This window comes from Mauremys mutica, chromosome 4 (assembly GCF_020497125.1).
Source record: "Mauremys mutica isolate MM-2020 ecotype Southern chromosome 4, ASM2049712v1, whole genome shotgun sequence".
Taxonomy (NCBI): Eukaryota; Metazoa; Chordata; order Testudines; family Geoemydidae; genus Mauremys; species Mauremys mutica.
This window is the reverse complement of record NC_059075.1, coordinates 122,635,720-122,652,921: the sequence shown is the minus strand read 5'-3', so window position 1 is coordinate 122,652,921 and position 17,202 is coordinate 122,635,720. Positions and strand designations below refer to the sequence as shown.

Genomic DNA, 17,202 nt, shown 5'->3' with positions numbered 1-17,202 from the left:
AGCCCCAGTCGCGCACTGACCACCCCAGAGCAGAACAGAGACCAAGGGTTCATCTCTTAACATCTCCCTGACAGAGCCCTGACACCGAGTTGGGAAACCACTGTCCAACCCCTCCCTCTCCAGCAGGGGATGCTGGGAAATTGGGGAGGAGCCTGCACTGCCCAGCCCTGCCCTCCCCAGCAGGGGGTGCTGGGAAATTGGGGAGCAGGAGGAGCCTGCACTGTCCACGCTGCCCTCCCCAGTGAGGGCGCTGGGAAATTGGGAAGGGGGAGAAGCACTGCCCAGCCCTGTCCTCCCCAGCAGGGGGCAATGGGACACCAAGGAGGGGGTGGAGCCTACATGGCCTAGCCCCGCCTTCCCCAGCAGAGGGCGCTGTGATACAGAGGCAGGGGCATATCAGGGGCACTGGGAAGTCACATGGAGAGGCAGGTCTCAGTTTGCCTCTGGCTTTGTTTCCAGGCCGTGCGGCTGGAGTCAGCCCGGCCTCACCGGATCCGGTACCTGCTGCTCGTGTCGACGGAGGAGCTGGAGGGCAAGAGCGAGACAGTGCTTCTGGGCGTGGACTTCCCTGAAGAGGGGTGAGGAGATTGGGGGGGGGGGCAGTGAGGAGCAGGGAGGGATGGGGGATGCAAGGGTTGTGTTGGCGAGTGAGGCAGGGGAGGGGGAGCACAGAGGAGGGGGGAATTAAGGTGGTGGGGAGCAGGACTGAGGAGTGGGGGGTTCATGCCCCACAATCCATGGGAGGAGCTACCTGAACCCTGAGTCTCAGCACCAGGGTGGCCAAACTCTTTGCTCTGCCCTTAGGCTGCCCCCCAGCATCAGAGCAGAACCCTGAAGTCTGTGGGGTCCTTGTTCCAAGTCTGGAACCTCTCCCACACCCCAGTGGGGACCCCTACACTCACCCCCCCCCCAATGCTGTGCGCTCTGACCTCTCTCTCTGCCCCTAGGTCGACCAGATGCACCCTGGGGATGGTGCTGCCCCTCTGGAGCGACACCCAGGTCTTCCTCGACGGGGATGGGTAAGAGACCTCAGTTGTCTGTGCTGCCCCCATGGGGAGATCTCCTGTGCGGGGATGGGATGGGGTGGGGGGGAGAGGGAAATTCTGCCTTGCGTCCAATCCGGACTGCCTTTCACCCCCCACATGCCACACACAGTGCCCCCAGCAACAGCCTGTCCTGCCCTCTGCTGGGCAGAGATGGTAGTACAGGCTCTAGATTCATTGCCTGAACTGCTGCCAGGCACACAGCTCCCCTCCTCTCTCCGAACAGAGTCATGGGGCTCCGAGAGACATGCCAGCTTCCACAGCAACACCACCAGCCATGTCCCCCAGCAAGGTGCTCAGGGTCCCATGTGTACTGCAGAGGCAGCTGCATCTTAACCAGCCATTGCCAGCCCAGTCAGTAATGAGAAATTTTACCAAAATGTTTCCTAATGTAGGAAACTTTAATGGACTATCCTTAGGTTTCAGAGTCAACATGACAAATTGATACACATTTGTACCTCTCCCAGCTGTTGCTCTGAGTGGCCTGCATACTCAGACAGATGTCTCTGTGGTGATCTGAGGAATAACAACAACATTTGGCTCCTATCTAGGGCTTTTCATCAGTAAATCTCAAAGCACTATACAAAGAAAGTCAGGATCATTAGCACCATTTTACAGATGAGGAAACTGAGGCACAGAGTGGGGAAGTGACTTGTCCAAGATCACCCAGCAGGCCAATAGCCAAGCCGGAAGTAGAAACCCAGGTGTTTTGAGTCCTAGGCTAGTGCTCTATCCACTAGCCTCACAGACCTCCTTGAACAGGAGGCATTTATTAAAGGAAAAAGCTACAGCCTTCTGTCCTCCAGCTTTGACTCCTTTGTTTACCAGGGTCCTCACACAATTTGGAGCTCTTTAGTGCACATTGCGACCTCTGGTGGCTGTATGAAGCACTGCAAGGCTCAGACATCAGTTTTTCTAATGGAAGCTGAGAGTCTGTGTTGGGAGGGGCTTCTTAAATGGGCAGGGCTTGGTTTGTGGCTGGAGGTTGGGAGAATACCAGGACACTCTCCTCCCCCTGCAAATGGCTCATGTGGATCAAGGATGCAGTGCTGCTGTATGGAGCAGAGAAAGCCCAGCTTGACTCTCAGATCCCAGATGCTGAAACCCACCCCACCTCTGCTCATGCATGTGATCTGACTTGCAGGGAGCTGTTGGGCTGGCACTAGGGTGACCAGATGTCCCGATTTTATAGGGACAGTCCCAATTTTTGGGTCTTTTTCTTATATAGGCTCCTATTATTCCCCACCCCCATCCCGATTTTTCACATTTGCTGTCTGGTCACCCTAGCTGGCACTGAGCATTCACAGAGCTTCTCAGTCCAGCTCTGTGTGTTAAGGGTGAATGTCTTCCTCCCCTCCTGCATCCAGCCCCTTCTCCCTGCCCAACCCCCCTGTGAAATCCCTGCCTTCCTCTCTGTGTCTCTAGGGGCTTCAGTGTGATGTCCTGGGGGCAGACACGCATCTTCAAACCTATCTCTGTGCAGACCATGTGGTGAGTGACCCGCATACTGCCTGTCAAGTGCAGCTGGTGGGAGCTGTGGGATTATGCGGGGGATGGACTATCACTATGGCTGGGACCCACTAGAACAAGGGTTTAGAGACAGAGTTGGAGAGATGAGATTTGGGCTGGACTGTGAGCTTTCCATTTGTTCCCCCCCATCGGACTTGGAAAGCAGGGGATATCTGTGGAGATAGCCCCAGGTAGGAGGTGTCATGGCTGCAGAAAATAGAGGGATACCTCTGGGGTTTCCTTTGAGGGAGCTGTCATGGCCGCTGGGGTGGAGGGATATCTACGGGGATTGCCCTGGGGGGGAGGTATGGTGGCCACGGGAGGAGGAGGGATATCTGAGGGGATTGCCCTGAGGTGGAGGTATGGTGGCCATGGGAGGAGGAGGGATATCTGAGGGGATTGCCCTGGGGTGGAGGTATGGTGGCCACGGGAGGAGGAGGGATATCTGAGGGGATTGCCCTGAGGTGGAGGTATGGTGGCCATGGGAGGAGGAGGGATATCTGAGGGAATTGCCCTGGGGTGGAGGTATGGTGGCCATGGGAGGAGGAGGGATATCTGAGGGAATTGCCCTGGGGTGGAGGTATGGTGGCCATGGGAGGAGGAGGGATATCTGAGGGAATTGCCCTGGGGTGGAGGTATGGTGGCCATGGGAGGAGGAGGGATATCTGAGGGAATTGCCCTGGGGTGGAGGAATGGTGGCCACGGGAGGAGGAGGGATATCTGAAGGGATTGCCCTGGGGTGGAGGTATGGTGGCTGTGACGGGTTGGATCACAGAACCCACCTGGGAGCTGCCACCTGATGTGCCCAGACTACTTCTACCCCTGCTTTCCCTGCCAGCTCAGGACTCCAGCACCCCTGTCTTGCTGAGCCAGACACTCCTGTCTGCTCTAACAAAGACCTAGGGTCTGAATCACTTGCCCCAAAGCTGCAGGTTTACCTGAAAGCAGCTAACAGAAGTGTTCCTGTCTTTAAACACTCAGATGCCCAACTCCCAATGGGGTCTAAACCCAAATAAATCCGTTTTACCCTGTATAAAGCTTATACAGGGTAAACTCATAAATTGTTCGCCCTCTATAACACTGATAGAGAGAGATGCTCAGTTGTTTGCTCCCCCAGGTATTAATACATACTCTGAGTTAACTAATAAGTAAAAAGTGATTTTATTAAATATAAAAAGTAGGATTTAAGTGGTTCCAAGTAGTAACAGACAGAACAAAGTAAGTCACCAAGCAAAATAAAATGAAATGTGCAAATCTGTGTCTAATCAAACTGAATACAGATAATCTCACCCTCAGAGATGCTTCAGTAAGTTTTTTTTTCAGACTGGACACCTTCCAGGCCTGGGCACAATTCTTTCCCCTGGTACAGCTCTTGTCCCAGCTCAGGTGGTAGCTAGGGGATTCTTCATGATGGCTCCTTCCCTTGTTCTGTTCCACCCATTTATATATCTTTTGCATAAGGCGGGAATCCTTTGTCCCTCTCTGGGTTCCCACCCCCTCCTTCTCAATGGAAAGACACCAGGTTAAAGATGGATTCCAGTTCAGGTGACACGATCACATGTCACTGCAAGACTTCATTACCCACTTGCCAGCACACACGTATACAGGAAGACTTACAGGTAAAACAGTCATCAGATACAAGAGTGGTACATTTATACAAATAGGATGATCACACTCAGTAGATTATAAGCTTTGTAATGATACCTTACAAGAGACCTTTTGCATGAAGCATATTCCAGTTGCATTATATTCACTCATTAGCATATTTTTACAAAACCATATAGACTGCAACGTCACAGTGGCCATGGGAGATGGAGGGATATTTGTGGGGATTGCCCTGAGGGGAGGTGCAGTGGCCATGGGAGGCAGTGGGACAGCTGTGGGGATCTCTCCTCCCTTCCTCCCCCCTCCCCCCGTGTGTATCCCTGCTCCAAAGCCCTGCAGTCTATGGAATAGGTTGTCAAGGCTGATTCCCCACTCTGGCACTTCAAGTACAGAAGGTGGGAGCCCGCAAGGATTCTAAAAAATAATACTGGCCACTCCAGGCTGGTATTAAACTCCCAAACAGTTAAACAGTTTCACTCTGACCTTGGATGAGTAGATGCTGTAACCACCCAACTGCAAAAAAACCCTTGGGACTCAGGAAGGCTCACTTGGGAATTCCTTCCTGTGGGATACCCTCAAGCTCTCTCTCACACCCACCCACCCCCCAGGGAAGAGCTGAGAAAGAAAACAAAGGAGATCAGCTGTTGCTACCAGCTAATTAAACAACACGCACAAACCTCTTAGGGACACAAAAACCCAGTCCTGTTCTTAAAAAAGGTCAATTTTATTAAACCCAAAAAGAAAGGAAATACATTTGGAATTTAGGCTTTTTGCTAAACCTTGAAAGAAACTGTTACAAAAATTAAGCATCAGGATAGCTGTCTTGAGGTTCAACTTAAAGGTTACAAGCAAACAAAAGCATCTGGGGTTAGCACAGAGGAGTCCACAAGCCAAGAAGAAATAAAAGAAATAACCCTAATCGCGTCTTCCTAGACATTCCCTGATTACTTACATATTTGGGGTTTCAGATAAGTAGGGTTGAGGCATAGGGGCTGACTTCTAATGGTGCCAGTGGGTGCTCGACCCCCCACCTGGCACCATTCCAACCCCTTCCCCAAAGTCCCTGCCCCTTCCCCAAATCCCCACCCCAGCCCCACCTCTTCCCTGCCTCCTCCCCTCTCCCTCCCAGAGCTTGCTCAGGGGAGGAGGCAAGGTGGGGCAGGGCAGGGAGCTTGGCTGCTGGTGTGTGCAGAACACCCACTAATTTTTCCCCGTGCCAGGTATGTGTTGAGATATGATTTTATCCTTTTTCATACCTGGTATTAAATCTGCGTACAGCAGTGCTGCTCTGTGTCTCTGCTCTTTCCCAGAGAACCACAACAGACAGACAAAGGGAAGATTTTTTCCAATTTTAAAAAGTTCTAGCCCTCCCATTGGCCCTTTTGGTCAGGTGCCCACTCCCTTCCTTTTACCTGTGGGCTTATTAACCCTTTACAGGTAAAGCAAGTAGAGAATAACTACTAACAGGGATTTTGTAGCTAACTGGTTGGCTGGGTGTCCACAAAAGGGAGCTCCCTCCACGCTCATTTATCACACAGGGGCTGTTACAGTAAAGTAGTTGTAGTGCAGATGCCCTGCTCCCAGGCACTAGCCAAGCAGCAGGGGAGCGGGTGGGGTCCCATATGGGAAGACACCTTCCCCCGCCAGTCCCTGTGGGCAGAGGTCTGTGCCTTATGCTTGTTGTCTCTCCAATCTGACGTCCAGGTCGGTGCTGCAGGTGCTGCACAAGGCATGCAATGAAGCCGTCCAAAACAACCACTTCCCTGGGGGCAGCGCGCTGGGCTGGGCTGAGTGGTACCAGCGTGCCATAGCCTCAGAGCAGAGCTGCATCAACGAGTGGCTGGCCATGTCTGACCTGGAGTCCGTGCGACCCGACTCCCCTGCCCTCTTCTCTGACCGGTCAGTACCAGGCCGGGATGGGGGGAGGGGGAGGATCGGCACAGTGTGGGGGGCCAGGGGGCTCCCCCACCAGCTTCATTCAGCAAGCCACACATGTACCTCTCCCCTTGGGGCAGCCCCCACCTCAGCAGCAAGTGGGGATCTGGATGGGGCAGGGCTCCATGTAAAAGCCTCAAATGCTAGATGCTGACTGGCTGAGCACCAGGTTTGAATCCTCCCTAGAGCCTACAAATTGGTTGGATCTAAGCCAAACCCTAACAGTGGGGCAGGGTCTGAGGGCAGAATCTGGGAGCCCTGTGGGCTTTGACACCCCACCTTTCTCTGTGCCCCAGGCCAACGGAGCGTGAACTTATGGAGCGGAAGATCCGGGCCAAACTGCGTGAGCTGATGGCCACGGCTGATCTGGAGAGCATCACCTCCAAGGAGGTGGGGTGCATGGGGAGGAGGCAGGTCGGGGTGGAAGATGGGAATGGGCATGCATTTGTGGGTAAAGGCGGCCTGGGAAGCGATTGGCTGGGGGGGGCGGGAGGGAAAAAGGGGCAGGATGTATGCATTAGGGGGAAGTGGGAGTAACCAGCCAACCTCGCCTCCTCCCCCCCGGGGCCAGAGTGGGATCTTCCCTCTGATGGTCTGTTCCCCTTGCAGATCCGTACAGAGCTGGAGCACCGCACTAGCTGCAGCCTGAAGGAGTACAAGGAGTTCATTGATAACGAGATGCTACTCATCATGGCTCAAATGGACCGTCCCTCCAAGATCTTTGACCACCTGTACCTAGTGAGGAGCTGCCAGGGGCTGGGGAAAGCTCTGTCCTGGCCTCTTCCAGCAGGGGCCACTGCAGGGAGTGGAGCAGAAGTGCAGGCTGTGGGGAGAGCTACTCCAGTTCTGGTCTCTTCCAGCAGGGGGTACTGTGGGAAGTGGGGCAGAAGCACTGGTTGTTGGGGGAGCTCCTAGCTACTCCAGTCCCATCCTCTCTCAGCAGGGGGCGCTCTTGCAGTTACTCAGGGCTGGACGTAACTCCCTGGGGGTAGGACTTTCCTTGAGACGGCGCTAAGGGAGCGGCTGCAGTCGCTGCCCTGGATTTCCCCATTCGTCCATTCACCCTGCTGTCCCCCTCTCTGCCTGTCTCTAGGGCTCCGAGTGGAACGCAGCCAACCTGGAGGAGCTGCAGCGCAACAGGTGTGTGCTCCGGCCCTGGGGGAGGGACAGGGGAAGATTCCCCACCTGGCCTGTGTTGACCCAGGGCAACTTTCCATCGCCCTGCAGTGGCCAGATGGTGTAGAGAGATTAGTGAGTCTGCTGCTGCTTCTAGGGCAGGGTCTGTCCCTGCAGCCATCCTGACCAGGGTGCATACTGAAACATGGGAGCCCAAGTGCTGGGGGATGGGCGTCTTGGAGCGACCCTGTCCCTGCCTACCTATTGTTCTCCAGGCTGCAAGGGGCTGCCTGAGCTGAGTTTGAATCCTGCCTTCTGCACTGCCTCACCACCCTGTTTGGTGCTCCTAGTGGGGGCAGGGCAGCTTGTCTCCAAGGCTACCTGCTGGGATGGGCATTGGAAGTAGGGTGTTTCGGGGTGTGGTAGTACTGGGGAGCCCCCAGCACCTCCCTGACTCCTCCTCTGTATCAGAATCAGCCACATCCTCAACGTGACCCGGGAAATAGACAATTTCTTCCCAGCGCATTTCACCTACCTGAATGTGCGGCTCTATGACGAAGAGGCCTCCCAGCTGCTGCCCTACTGGAAGGAGACATATCACTTCATCTCGGCTGTCCGGTAAGCGGGAGGCTTGGGGCGAAGGAATCACACATGTGCTGATAACCGAGCGAATCACCCCTCCTGTCCCCCATCAGCTCCACACACCCCAGCCTCTGTCACTGAAGCTAAATGAGATCCCGAGGTGGCAATTGGTCCTTTGTCCTCTCTGTGGCTGCACTGTGGGCTGCAGCCTCTAGGTGGCGACATAAGCTGCCTCTTGCAGAGTGTATTACAAAAGGAGTGAGTGTGGGGAAGACATGTCCAAAGACATGCATGGGAAGGATCACATGTAACCTGCGTCACTTGTGGGCACTGGAAAAGGGAGCGTGGAGGGCATCTCTGAGATAATCATCATAGCTTATCACTCCAAAACCACAGCCATGACCGGGGGGTGTCTTTTATCTCAAATAGTTTCTCAGGAGGACTGATGTTGATGGGGGCAGCACTGAGGTGTTTGCCTAGGCTCTCCACATTCACATCTGGGCCATTCCTCAGCTTCCACTTGATCGTATTGTCACCTGTCTCTGCCACCCCGGCTCTCACTTGATTTAGAGTACATCTGTGTGTAACAGAGCGGGAATTTTCTGTAGTATTTTTACGAGCCTATGCATGCCTCAGTTTCCCCTATACCTTGCATGGCAACCTGGTGGGGGGGAGAAGGACTAAGTTTGCTCTCAGGGAAGGCTGAGACATAGGGTGTGTGTGTGTGTGTGTGTTTTCGTTGGTATGGCCTAGCTGTCAGAGCGGACCGAATGAGTTGTTAAAAAGGACTGGCAGAACATCTGAGAAGACAATGGAAAGCGCACTCACCAGGACAAGGAGGGAAGCTGAGCAGAGCCCATCTCCAGAACAAAGGACTGGGAGGTGGGGGAGAGGTGTGGGTGGCTGCTGGAAGAAGCTTGGAGCTCTCACCTGGGAACTGACTAAGGAAAGAAGTCAGAGAGAGACAGCGAGCCTGAAAGTGAAGTTCGCGAGACGCCACAGCTTGGCTGGGATCTGGGCTGACCACAGTAGATCAGCTTTCAGCCTTCTTTTCTCTGTGCCAACCTCAGGCCTTCCTCGGCTGGGTTGCAGCTAACTAAGGGTATGTCTTCACTACCCGCCGTATCGGCGGGTAGCAATCAATTTCTCGGGGATTGATATATCGCGTCTCATCTAGACGCGATATATCGATCCCCAAACGCGCTCCTGTCGAATCCGGAACTCCACCAACCCGAACGGCGGTAGCGGAGTCGACATGGGGAGCCGCAGACATCGATCCCGCGCTGTGAGGATGGTAGGTAATTCGATATAAGATACTTCGACTTCAGCTACGTTATTCACGTAGCTGAAGTTGCGTATCTTAGATCGATTTTCCTCCGTAGTGTAGACCAGCCCTAAGAAACCTGACTGTTCTGCCCACGCTGTTTGGTGTCACTGCAAATGCTGGGTGAGGTGCATTAATCCCTGAAGAGGGGACAAGTCTCTACCAGGAGTCTCTCTCAGCTGGCCTCACTGAACAGAGCTCCCGGTGTAAACAAGAGGGCTGGAGCCCCAGAGGTACAGGCCCAGGAGGCCACGTGGCCTGCCCTGTGCAGGAAGAAGGAGACCACTTGGGCGCCTGGCACCACAAAGGGGGTTCCCCAAGAGACTGTTCAGATTTGGAGGTGTTGCACTGCCCCTGGGGAGCCACAATGCAGAGTTTTCATTCAAGGTCGTGCCTGGAGGGAGTGGCTCTGAAGGAATCAGGTTCTCCAAGTTCTCCTGCTTCTTTGTTACTCTGGAGCTTGCCACAGAGGTATTTGGGGTAAGGGATTTTCAGAGACAAAGCTCTTTTGGGACTTTAGCCTCCTGGATGGTGGAATGTGTCCATGCAGTGGGTATCTGGGATCCTGCACCTGTTTTGGTCTCTCCTTTCTACCTCACTGACAATGGCACAGTCCCTGCAAGGCAGTATAGCTACAGTTTAAAAGTGCCTGTGATGATCCTGCGGGATTGATTGAGTTCAGTAACAATTTTGTGTGCATAACTCATGCTGGACCATACAGGGCACAGTACTCTGGAGCTAGGGCAAGATGGGTTAGTTGGTGTGTTTTGGGGTCAGCTCCCCTTTTATGTAGCCCAGTTTTTGAAGTACGCAATTCCTGCAGTTCACTTTCTTTTTCAGCTTCTTGATGTGCTCTTTGAGTGCCAATGTTCTGTCTAATGTGACCCTTAGGTACACTGGATATTCATAGAGCTCAAGGATTATACCAGCCCACAATAGTTTTGCTTAGAAGGAGACCAAAGGTAAGTAGGGAAATGGGATACCAGGAGGAAGCACAAGCAGGAGAGCACAAGAGGTGAGGACTCCTGTCTCAGACCGAGAAAGCGGGACAATCAGCGAGTTATCTTAAGTGCCTCTACACAAATGCAAGAAGCCTGGGAAACAAGCAGAGAGAACGGGAAGTCCTGGCACAGTCAAGGAACTATGATGTGATTGGAATAAGAGATTTGGTGGGATAACTCACATGACTGGAGTACTGTCCTGGATGGATATAAACTGTTCAGGAAGGACAGGCAGGGCAGAAAAGGTGAGGGAGTTGCATTGTATGTAAGAGAGCAGTATGACTGCTCAGAGCTCCGGTATGAAACTGCAGAAAAACCTGAGAGTCTCTGCATTAAGTTTAGAAGTGTGAGCAACAAGGGTGATGTCATGGTGGGAGTCTGCTATAGACCACCAGACCAGGGGGATGAGGTGGACGAGGCTTTCTTCCGGCAACTAGCAGAAGTTACTAGATTGCAGGGCCTGGTTCTCATAGGAGACTTTAATCACCCTCATATCTGCTGGGAGAGCAATACAGCGGTGCACAGACAATCCAGGAAGTTTTTGGAAAGTGTAGGGGACAATTTCCTGGTCCAACTAGGGGCAGAGCTCTTCTTGACCTGCTGCTCACAAACAAAGAAGAGTTAGTAGAGGAAGCAAAAGTGGATGGGAACCTGGGAGGCAGTGACCATGAGATGGTCGAGTTCAGGATCCTGACACAAGGAAGAAAGGAGAGCAGCAGAATACAGACCCTGGACTTCAGAAAAGCAGACTTTGACTCCCTCGGGGAGCTGATGGGCAGGATCCCCTGGGAAAATAACATGAGGGGGAAAGGAGTCCAGGAGAGCTGGCTATATTTTAAAGAATCCTTATTGAGGTTGCAGGAAAAAACCATCCCGATGTGTAGGAAGAATAGTAAATATGACAGGCGACCAGCTTGGCTTAACAGTGAAATCCTTGCTGATCTTAAACACAAAAAAAAGCTTACAAGAAGTGGAAGATTGGACAAATGACCAGGGAGGAGTATAAAAATATTGCTCAGGCATGCAGGAGTGAAATTAGGAAGGCCAAATCACACTTGGAGTTGCAGCTAGCAAGAGATGTTAAGAGTAACAAGAAGGGTTTCTTCAGATATGTTAGTAACAAGAAGAAAGTCAAGGAAAGTGTGGGCCCCTTACTGAACGAGGGAGGCAACCTAGTGACAGAGGATGTGGAAAAAGCTAATGTACTCAATGATTTTTTTGCCTCTGTCTTCACAAACAAGGTCAGCTTCCAGTCTGCTGCACTGGCCAGTACAGTATGGGGAGAAGGTGACCAGCCCTCTGTGGAGAAAGAAGTGGTTCGGGACTATTTAGAAAAACTGGACGAGCACAAGTCCATGGGGCCGGATGCGCTGCATCTGAGGGTGCTCAAGGAGTTGGAGGATGTGATTGCAGAGCCATTGGCCATTATCTTTGAAAACTCGTGGCGAACGGGGGAGGTCCCGGATGACTGGAAAAAGGATACTGTAGTGCCCATTTTTAAAAAAGGGAAGGAGGAGGATCCAGGGAACTACAGGCCAGTCAGCCTCACCACAGTCCCTGGAAAGATCATGGAGCAGGTCCTCAAGGAATCAATTCTGAAGCACGTAGAGGAGAGGAAAGTGATCAGGAACAGTCAGCATGGATTCACCAAGGGCAAGTCATGCCTGACTAACCTAATTGCCTTCTATGAGGAGATAACTGGGTCTGTGGATGAGGGGAAAGCTGTGGATGAGGGGAAAGCAGTGGATGTGTTATTCCTTGACTTTAGCAAAGCTTTTGATACGGTCTCCCACAGTATTCTTGCCAGCAAGTTAAAGAAGTATGGGCTGGATGAATGGACTATAAGGTGGATAGAAAGCTGGCTAGATCGTCGGGCTCAACGGGTAGTGATCAACGGCTCCATGTCTAGTTGGCAGCCGGTTTCAAGCGGAGTGCCCCAAGGGTCAGTCCTGGGGCCGGTTTTGTTCAATATCTTCATTAATGATCTGGAGGATGGCGTGGACTGCACTCTCAGCAAGTTTGCAGATGACACTAAACTGCAAAGAGTGGTAGATATGCTGGAGGGTAGGGATAGAATACAGAGGGACCTAGATAAATTAGAGGACTGGGCCAAAAGAAACCTGATGAGGTTCAACAAGGACAAGTGCAGAGTCCTACACTTAGGACGGAAGAATCCCATTCACTGTTACAGACTAGGGACCAAATGGCTAGGAAGCAGTTCTTCTTCGAGTGATTGCTCCTATGCATTCCAGTTAGGTGTGCGCGCCGCGCGTGCACGGCTCTTCGGAAGACTTTTACCCTAGCAACACTCGGTGGGTCGGCTGGGCGCCCCCTGGAGTGGCGCCGCTATAGCACAGGCTATATACCCCTGCCGACCCATCCGCTCCTCAGTTCCTTCTTTCCGCCTGTGACGGCCGTTAGAACAGTGGAGCGCAGCTTAGCTGACCTCCACCTCCCTAGCTACTCGTAGTTTCTCTCGTTTAGTGTATAGTTTATAGTTGTAGTTAACTTTATTTGTTTGTAGTATAGGATTTATTTTCAGGGGTTCGGGGTTTATCCCATTCCCCTCACCCGGTGCCGGGTCCGATGCCCGGTCCACAGGGTTTTACACTGCTCGGCCGGCCACAAGCCATTGCCGACAAGAGATCCTCTCCTAAGTGCCTCGAGGATTCTCAACTGACAGATAAGTGCCGCATTCGCGGGGCCTTTGATCCTAGAACAAAGGGGAGCGGGACTTTCGTCTCAAACAGCTCCTGAGGGAGGCAGCTCTTGCTCCTCCGCTCTCGGCGCCGAGCGCTGGTTAGTCTTCAAGGAGCGCTCCCTCGGCACCGGTTCCCCGGTGCCGCCAAGGCCTCCCGGCACTGGCCCTCGCTGACTCCGATGTCCACTCGGCATGGTTCCCTCTCCTGGAGGATGAAGAGGCACAATATACTTGCTGCGTCCGAGCCGCCTGCTCCGCAGCCGAGCGCTATGCTCAGTCGGATCGCCTGGCACCGATGTCTGCCGCAGCACCGACAATATCCGCACCATTAACTCCGGCCAGGCAAGAGCCGTCGAGTCCAGTGCCGGAAAGCTCCCCGGTACGGACCGTGGTCGAGCTCGCTATGACGCTGCGTCCGAGCCGCCTGCTCCGCAGCCGAGCGCTATGCACAGTCGGATCGCCCGGCACCGAGGTCGGCCGCGGCACCGACAATATCTGCACCATTAACTCCGGCCAGGCAAGAGCCGTCGAGTCCGGTTCTGGAAAGCTCCCCGGCACGGACCGTGGTCGAGCTCACTTTGACGCTGTGTCTGAGCCGTCTGCTCCGCAGCCGAGCGCTATGCACAGTCGGATCGCCCGGCACCGAGGTCGGCCGCGGCACCGACAATATCCGCACCATTAACTCCGGCCAGGCAAGAGCCGTCGAGTCCGGTGCTGGAAAGCTCCCCGGTACGGACCGTGGTCGAGCTCGCTAAGACGCTGCGTCCGAGCTGCCTGCTCCGCAGCCGAGCGCTACGCTCAGTCGGTTCGCCGGCACCGATGTCTGCCGCGGCACCGACAATATCCGCGCCATTAACTCTGGCCAGGCAAGAGCCGTCGAGTCCGGTACTGGAGAGCTCCCCGGTACGGACCGTGGTCGAGCTCGTTATGAAGCTGCGTCCGAGCCGCCTGCTCCACAGCCGAGCGCTATGCTCAGTCGGATCGCCCGGCACCGATGTCTGCCGCGGCACCGACAGTATCCACACCGTTAACTCCGGCCAGGCAAGAGCTGTTGAGTCCGGTGCTGGAAAGCTCCCCGGTACGAACCGTGGTCGAGCTCGCTTTTCAGCGGCGTCCGAGCGGCCCGCTCCGCAGCCCGAGTGCTCTACTACGTCGGGCTGCCCGGCACCGGTGACTGCTACGGCACCGACAGTATCAGCACCGTAGACTACGGCCTCGCAAGAGCCGTCGAGTCCAACACCTGAATGCTCCCCGGCGCGAGCTGTGTTCGAGCTCACTATTCCCTCCACGCTGGGAACATTTCCACAGCGAGGGAGTTGATGGCAAGGGCAGAGCCTGCGCTGCTTAACCCCCGACATCGCCGGTGCGGGTTATATGGTCTTTTGGCGAGCCTGTCTTGCTCACGCCACCCTGCGTCGGCACTGCAGAGCGGCACCGTCCCCGATCGCGGTCCCGCAGACGTTCTCGGTCCCGTCACCGATCGAGGTCCCGACGCCGCTCGTGGTCTCGGCACCGTTCTCCATTGCGGTACCTTTAGTACTCGCGGCACCGGCCAGCGTCACGTTCGCTGGCCCGGTACATTCGGCACCGATCCCGCTCCCGGCACCGCCCCAGGCACCGAGACTCCCGTACCCACTCCTGAACGTCAAGCCTCGCGCTCTCGGTCGACCGCCCAGCACAGCTCCGGTGGCAGGTCTCGTTCTCGGTACCGGTATGTCTCCCGGTACCGATCCCCGGTGCCGAGTCGAGCGACGTCAGTTAGAGAAGGAGCCTCTACCAAAGGCTCTTCAGCTCCTTCAGGGCCACCCAGTCACGCATCAGTGTTGCCACGTGCGGACACTTCATATGCGCAGTACTCTCTTTTCCGATGTGCCCTCCAGAGTCTTCCAGGAGGCCTATCAGAGGTCCTTCTAGTCACCATGGGCATACTGCCACGCCAGAGGCATACCGGTGCTCCCATCTCGCTCCGTTCCGTCGGAGCTCTGGGTGCCAGAGGCGGCAATTAGCCGTCCCCCTGCGACCAGTACGGAGCAAGCCCCGGTTCAGCCACCGGGCTCCCAGATCCCACCGGATCAGGAGGTCGTCCAGGAGTGCGAGCCCACACAGGACCCGCTTGTCCCTGGCCTTTCTTCTTCCTCCTCCCCAGCTGAGGCGGGGGCAGGAACATACTCCTCGGGCCCTCCTCTGATCGGAACGCAAGTGCATGGTATCATCCAGGGGGTACGAGTACCTATAGGTACATCTACCCCCCCCCCCCCGCTCCCTTGTCGTCCAGTCCCGCAAGGGGATGGAACACCATGGCCAGCAGGCACCAGCTCCTAAATCCTAGGGGGCTAGGCGACTGGTCTTACGGGGCCGTACGATGTACTCGGCGGGGGCCCTGCCACTTTGTGTAGCAAACTAGCAAGCCCTGCTTAGCCGCTACTACGGGTGGCGGTGGGCGACTTTACAGAGTCGGTTATTCAGAACTCACGTCAAGAGTTCGATGCCCTCCTGGATCGAAGGAAGAAGCTGGATAGAGCTTCCCTCCAGGCCTAGTTGGATGCAGCTGACTTCGCTGCCACGACCCTGGCCTCGGGTGTGGCCACGAGGCGCATTTCCTGGCTCCGGTTATCGAGCCTTCCCTCGCAGCTGCTGTCCACTATACAGGACTTGCCCTGCACTGGCAAAGGCCTGTTCTCTGAGAAAGCTGGCCCTAGGCTGCAAAGCCTGAAGGGCAGCAGGGTCACTTTCCGCTCTCTATTAGCATGCACACGCCGGTGCTTAGCGCCGACCTTTCCATCCCCAGCCTCACCGCTCTTACCCTGCGCCTAGACAAAGACAAGACTTTGCCAGCAGGCGTCACTTATGCGGTCGTGGGCGTCAATCAGGCCCTCAAGGTTAAGGTCCTTCTAACCATCCTCGTCCCTCTTAGGGACCCCTCTCATGAGCGATTCCTCTTGCAACAGGTGCGGACGCTCCTCTTCATCGGAGCTATACAGGAGGTGCCTAGGGACGAAACCTAATCCCCTAGGCGAAGGGAGGTCTCAGACATATCCTAGACCTGCGGGTCCTCAACAAGTTCACGCTGCGGATAGGTTCCGCATGGTTCCCAGGGGGACCGTCATCCCACCCTTGGATCCCGGAGACTGTATGCCGCCCTCGATATGACGGGCGCGTATTTTCATGTCCCCATTTCTCTTCCACATTGGCTCGTTCGAGGGACCTCCGAGCCCAAGTACCAGTCCTGTGGGCATCGACACGGACCTATTCCGGTGTCTAGGCCTGATCATCAATGGTAAAATCCACTCTGGTTCCCACACAGGGAATAGAATTCATTGGAGCCACCCTGGACTCCAATCTCACCAGAGCCTGCTTACCTCAGCCTTGGTTTCATGCGGTGGTAACAATTGTACAAGGTCTACGGATCTTCCCGACAACTTTGGCTCGCCCAGGCCTAGGTTTCCTGAGTCACATGGCTGTCTGCGCGTTTGTTTCCAAACATGCCAGGCTTCGCCTCTGTCCACTCCAATCGTGGCTCATCTTGGTGTACCACCCGGGCAGAGATACCACCCTGGTCGTCTCGTTCCCCCTGAGCATCCTAGGCTCCCTCGACCGAGAGTCAGTGCCCTCCCTGGTGTATCCAGGGATGCTGTTCCATTCACCCCTCGGGGTCCCTCATGACGGACACCCCATCTCTCGGCTGCGTGCTCACCTGGGTCAGCTTCGCACTCACGGCCTTTGGTCGGCCCAAGAGCTGGCCTTACGCATCAGTGTCCGAGAGCTGGGAGCAGTCTGCCTTGTATGCCAGGCTTTTCAGCTGGCGGATCGCCTCAGCCGATCCTTCCAGTCTCACAAGTGGTCGTTCCCTCCGAACGGTATCCATTCCGTTTTTCGGAAGTGGGTCTTTCCCCGCATAGCCCTCTTCGCTCCCGCGAGAGCGAAAACAGAGAGAAGTCCTCCTCATTCCAAGACCTCTCCCCGGGCTCAGTCTTGGAGAGGTTTCTGATGCCGTGGATGAGCCATCGGCTGTCCAATTTCCACCGTTCCCGCTGGCTTGCAGGGCCCTGCTAAAACTCTGCAGGGGCAGAGCGCACCTGATCATGATCGCTCCAGCGTATCCCAGGCAGCACTGGTACACCAGGTCGCTACCCCTGTCGGTAGCCAACCCTATTTCCCTACCTCTTGGCCCAGACCCCATTTCGCGGGATCGCAGCAAGCTTCACCACCCAGACTGGTAATCCCTGCACCTCACAGCAGGGCTGCTGTGTGGCTAAACCGATCCGAATTACATTGTTCTGCCTCGGCTCTACAGGATTCTCCTGGGTGATAGGAGATCCTCCACTCAGTTAACGTATCTGGCAGAGTGGAAGCGTTTCTCCTGCTGCTACGAAACGCACAATGTTT

At 54.9% G+C, this 17,202-nt stretch overlaps 1 protein-coding gene across 1 annotated transcript in view; it reads left to right on the top strand.

The window, feature by feature from the left end:
• SSH3 (slingshot protein phosphatase 3) overlaps positions 1-17,202 on the top strand; it is a 34,485-nt gene that overhangs the window by 5,468 nt on the left and 11,815 nt on the right. The window contains exons 4-11 of the mRNA XM_045015513.1: positions 460-578; positions 948-1,019; positions 2,469-2,534; positions 5,862-6,056; positions 6,389-6,482; positions 6,702-6,830; positions 7,186-7,232; positions 7,680-7,826. Coding sequence (XP_044871448.1) covers positions 460-578; positions 948-1,019; positions 2,469-2,534; positions 5,862-6,056; positions 6,389-6,482; positions 6,702-6,830; positions 7,186-7,232; positions 7,680-7,826 — 869 coding nt within the window. The remainder of the gene's footprint in view (positions 1-459; positions 579-947; positions 1,020-2,468; positions 2,535-5,861; positions 6,057-6,388; positions 6,483-6,701; positions 6,831-7,185; positions 7,233-7,679; positions 7,827-17,202) is intronic.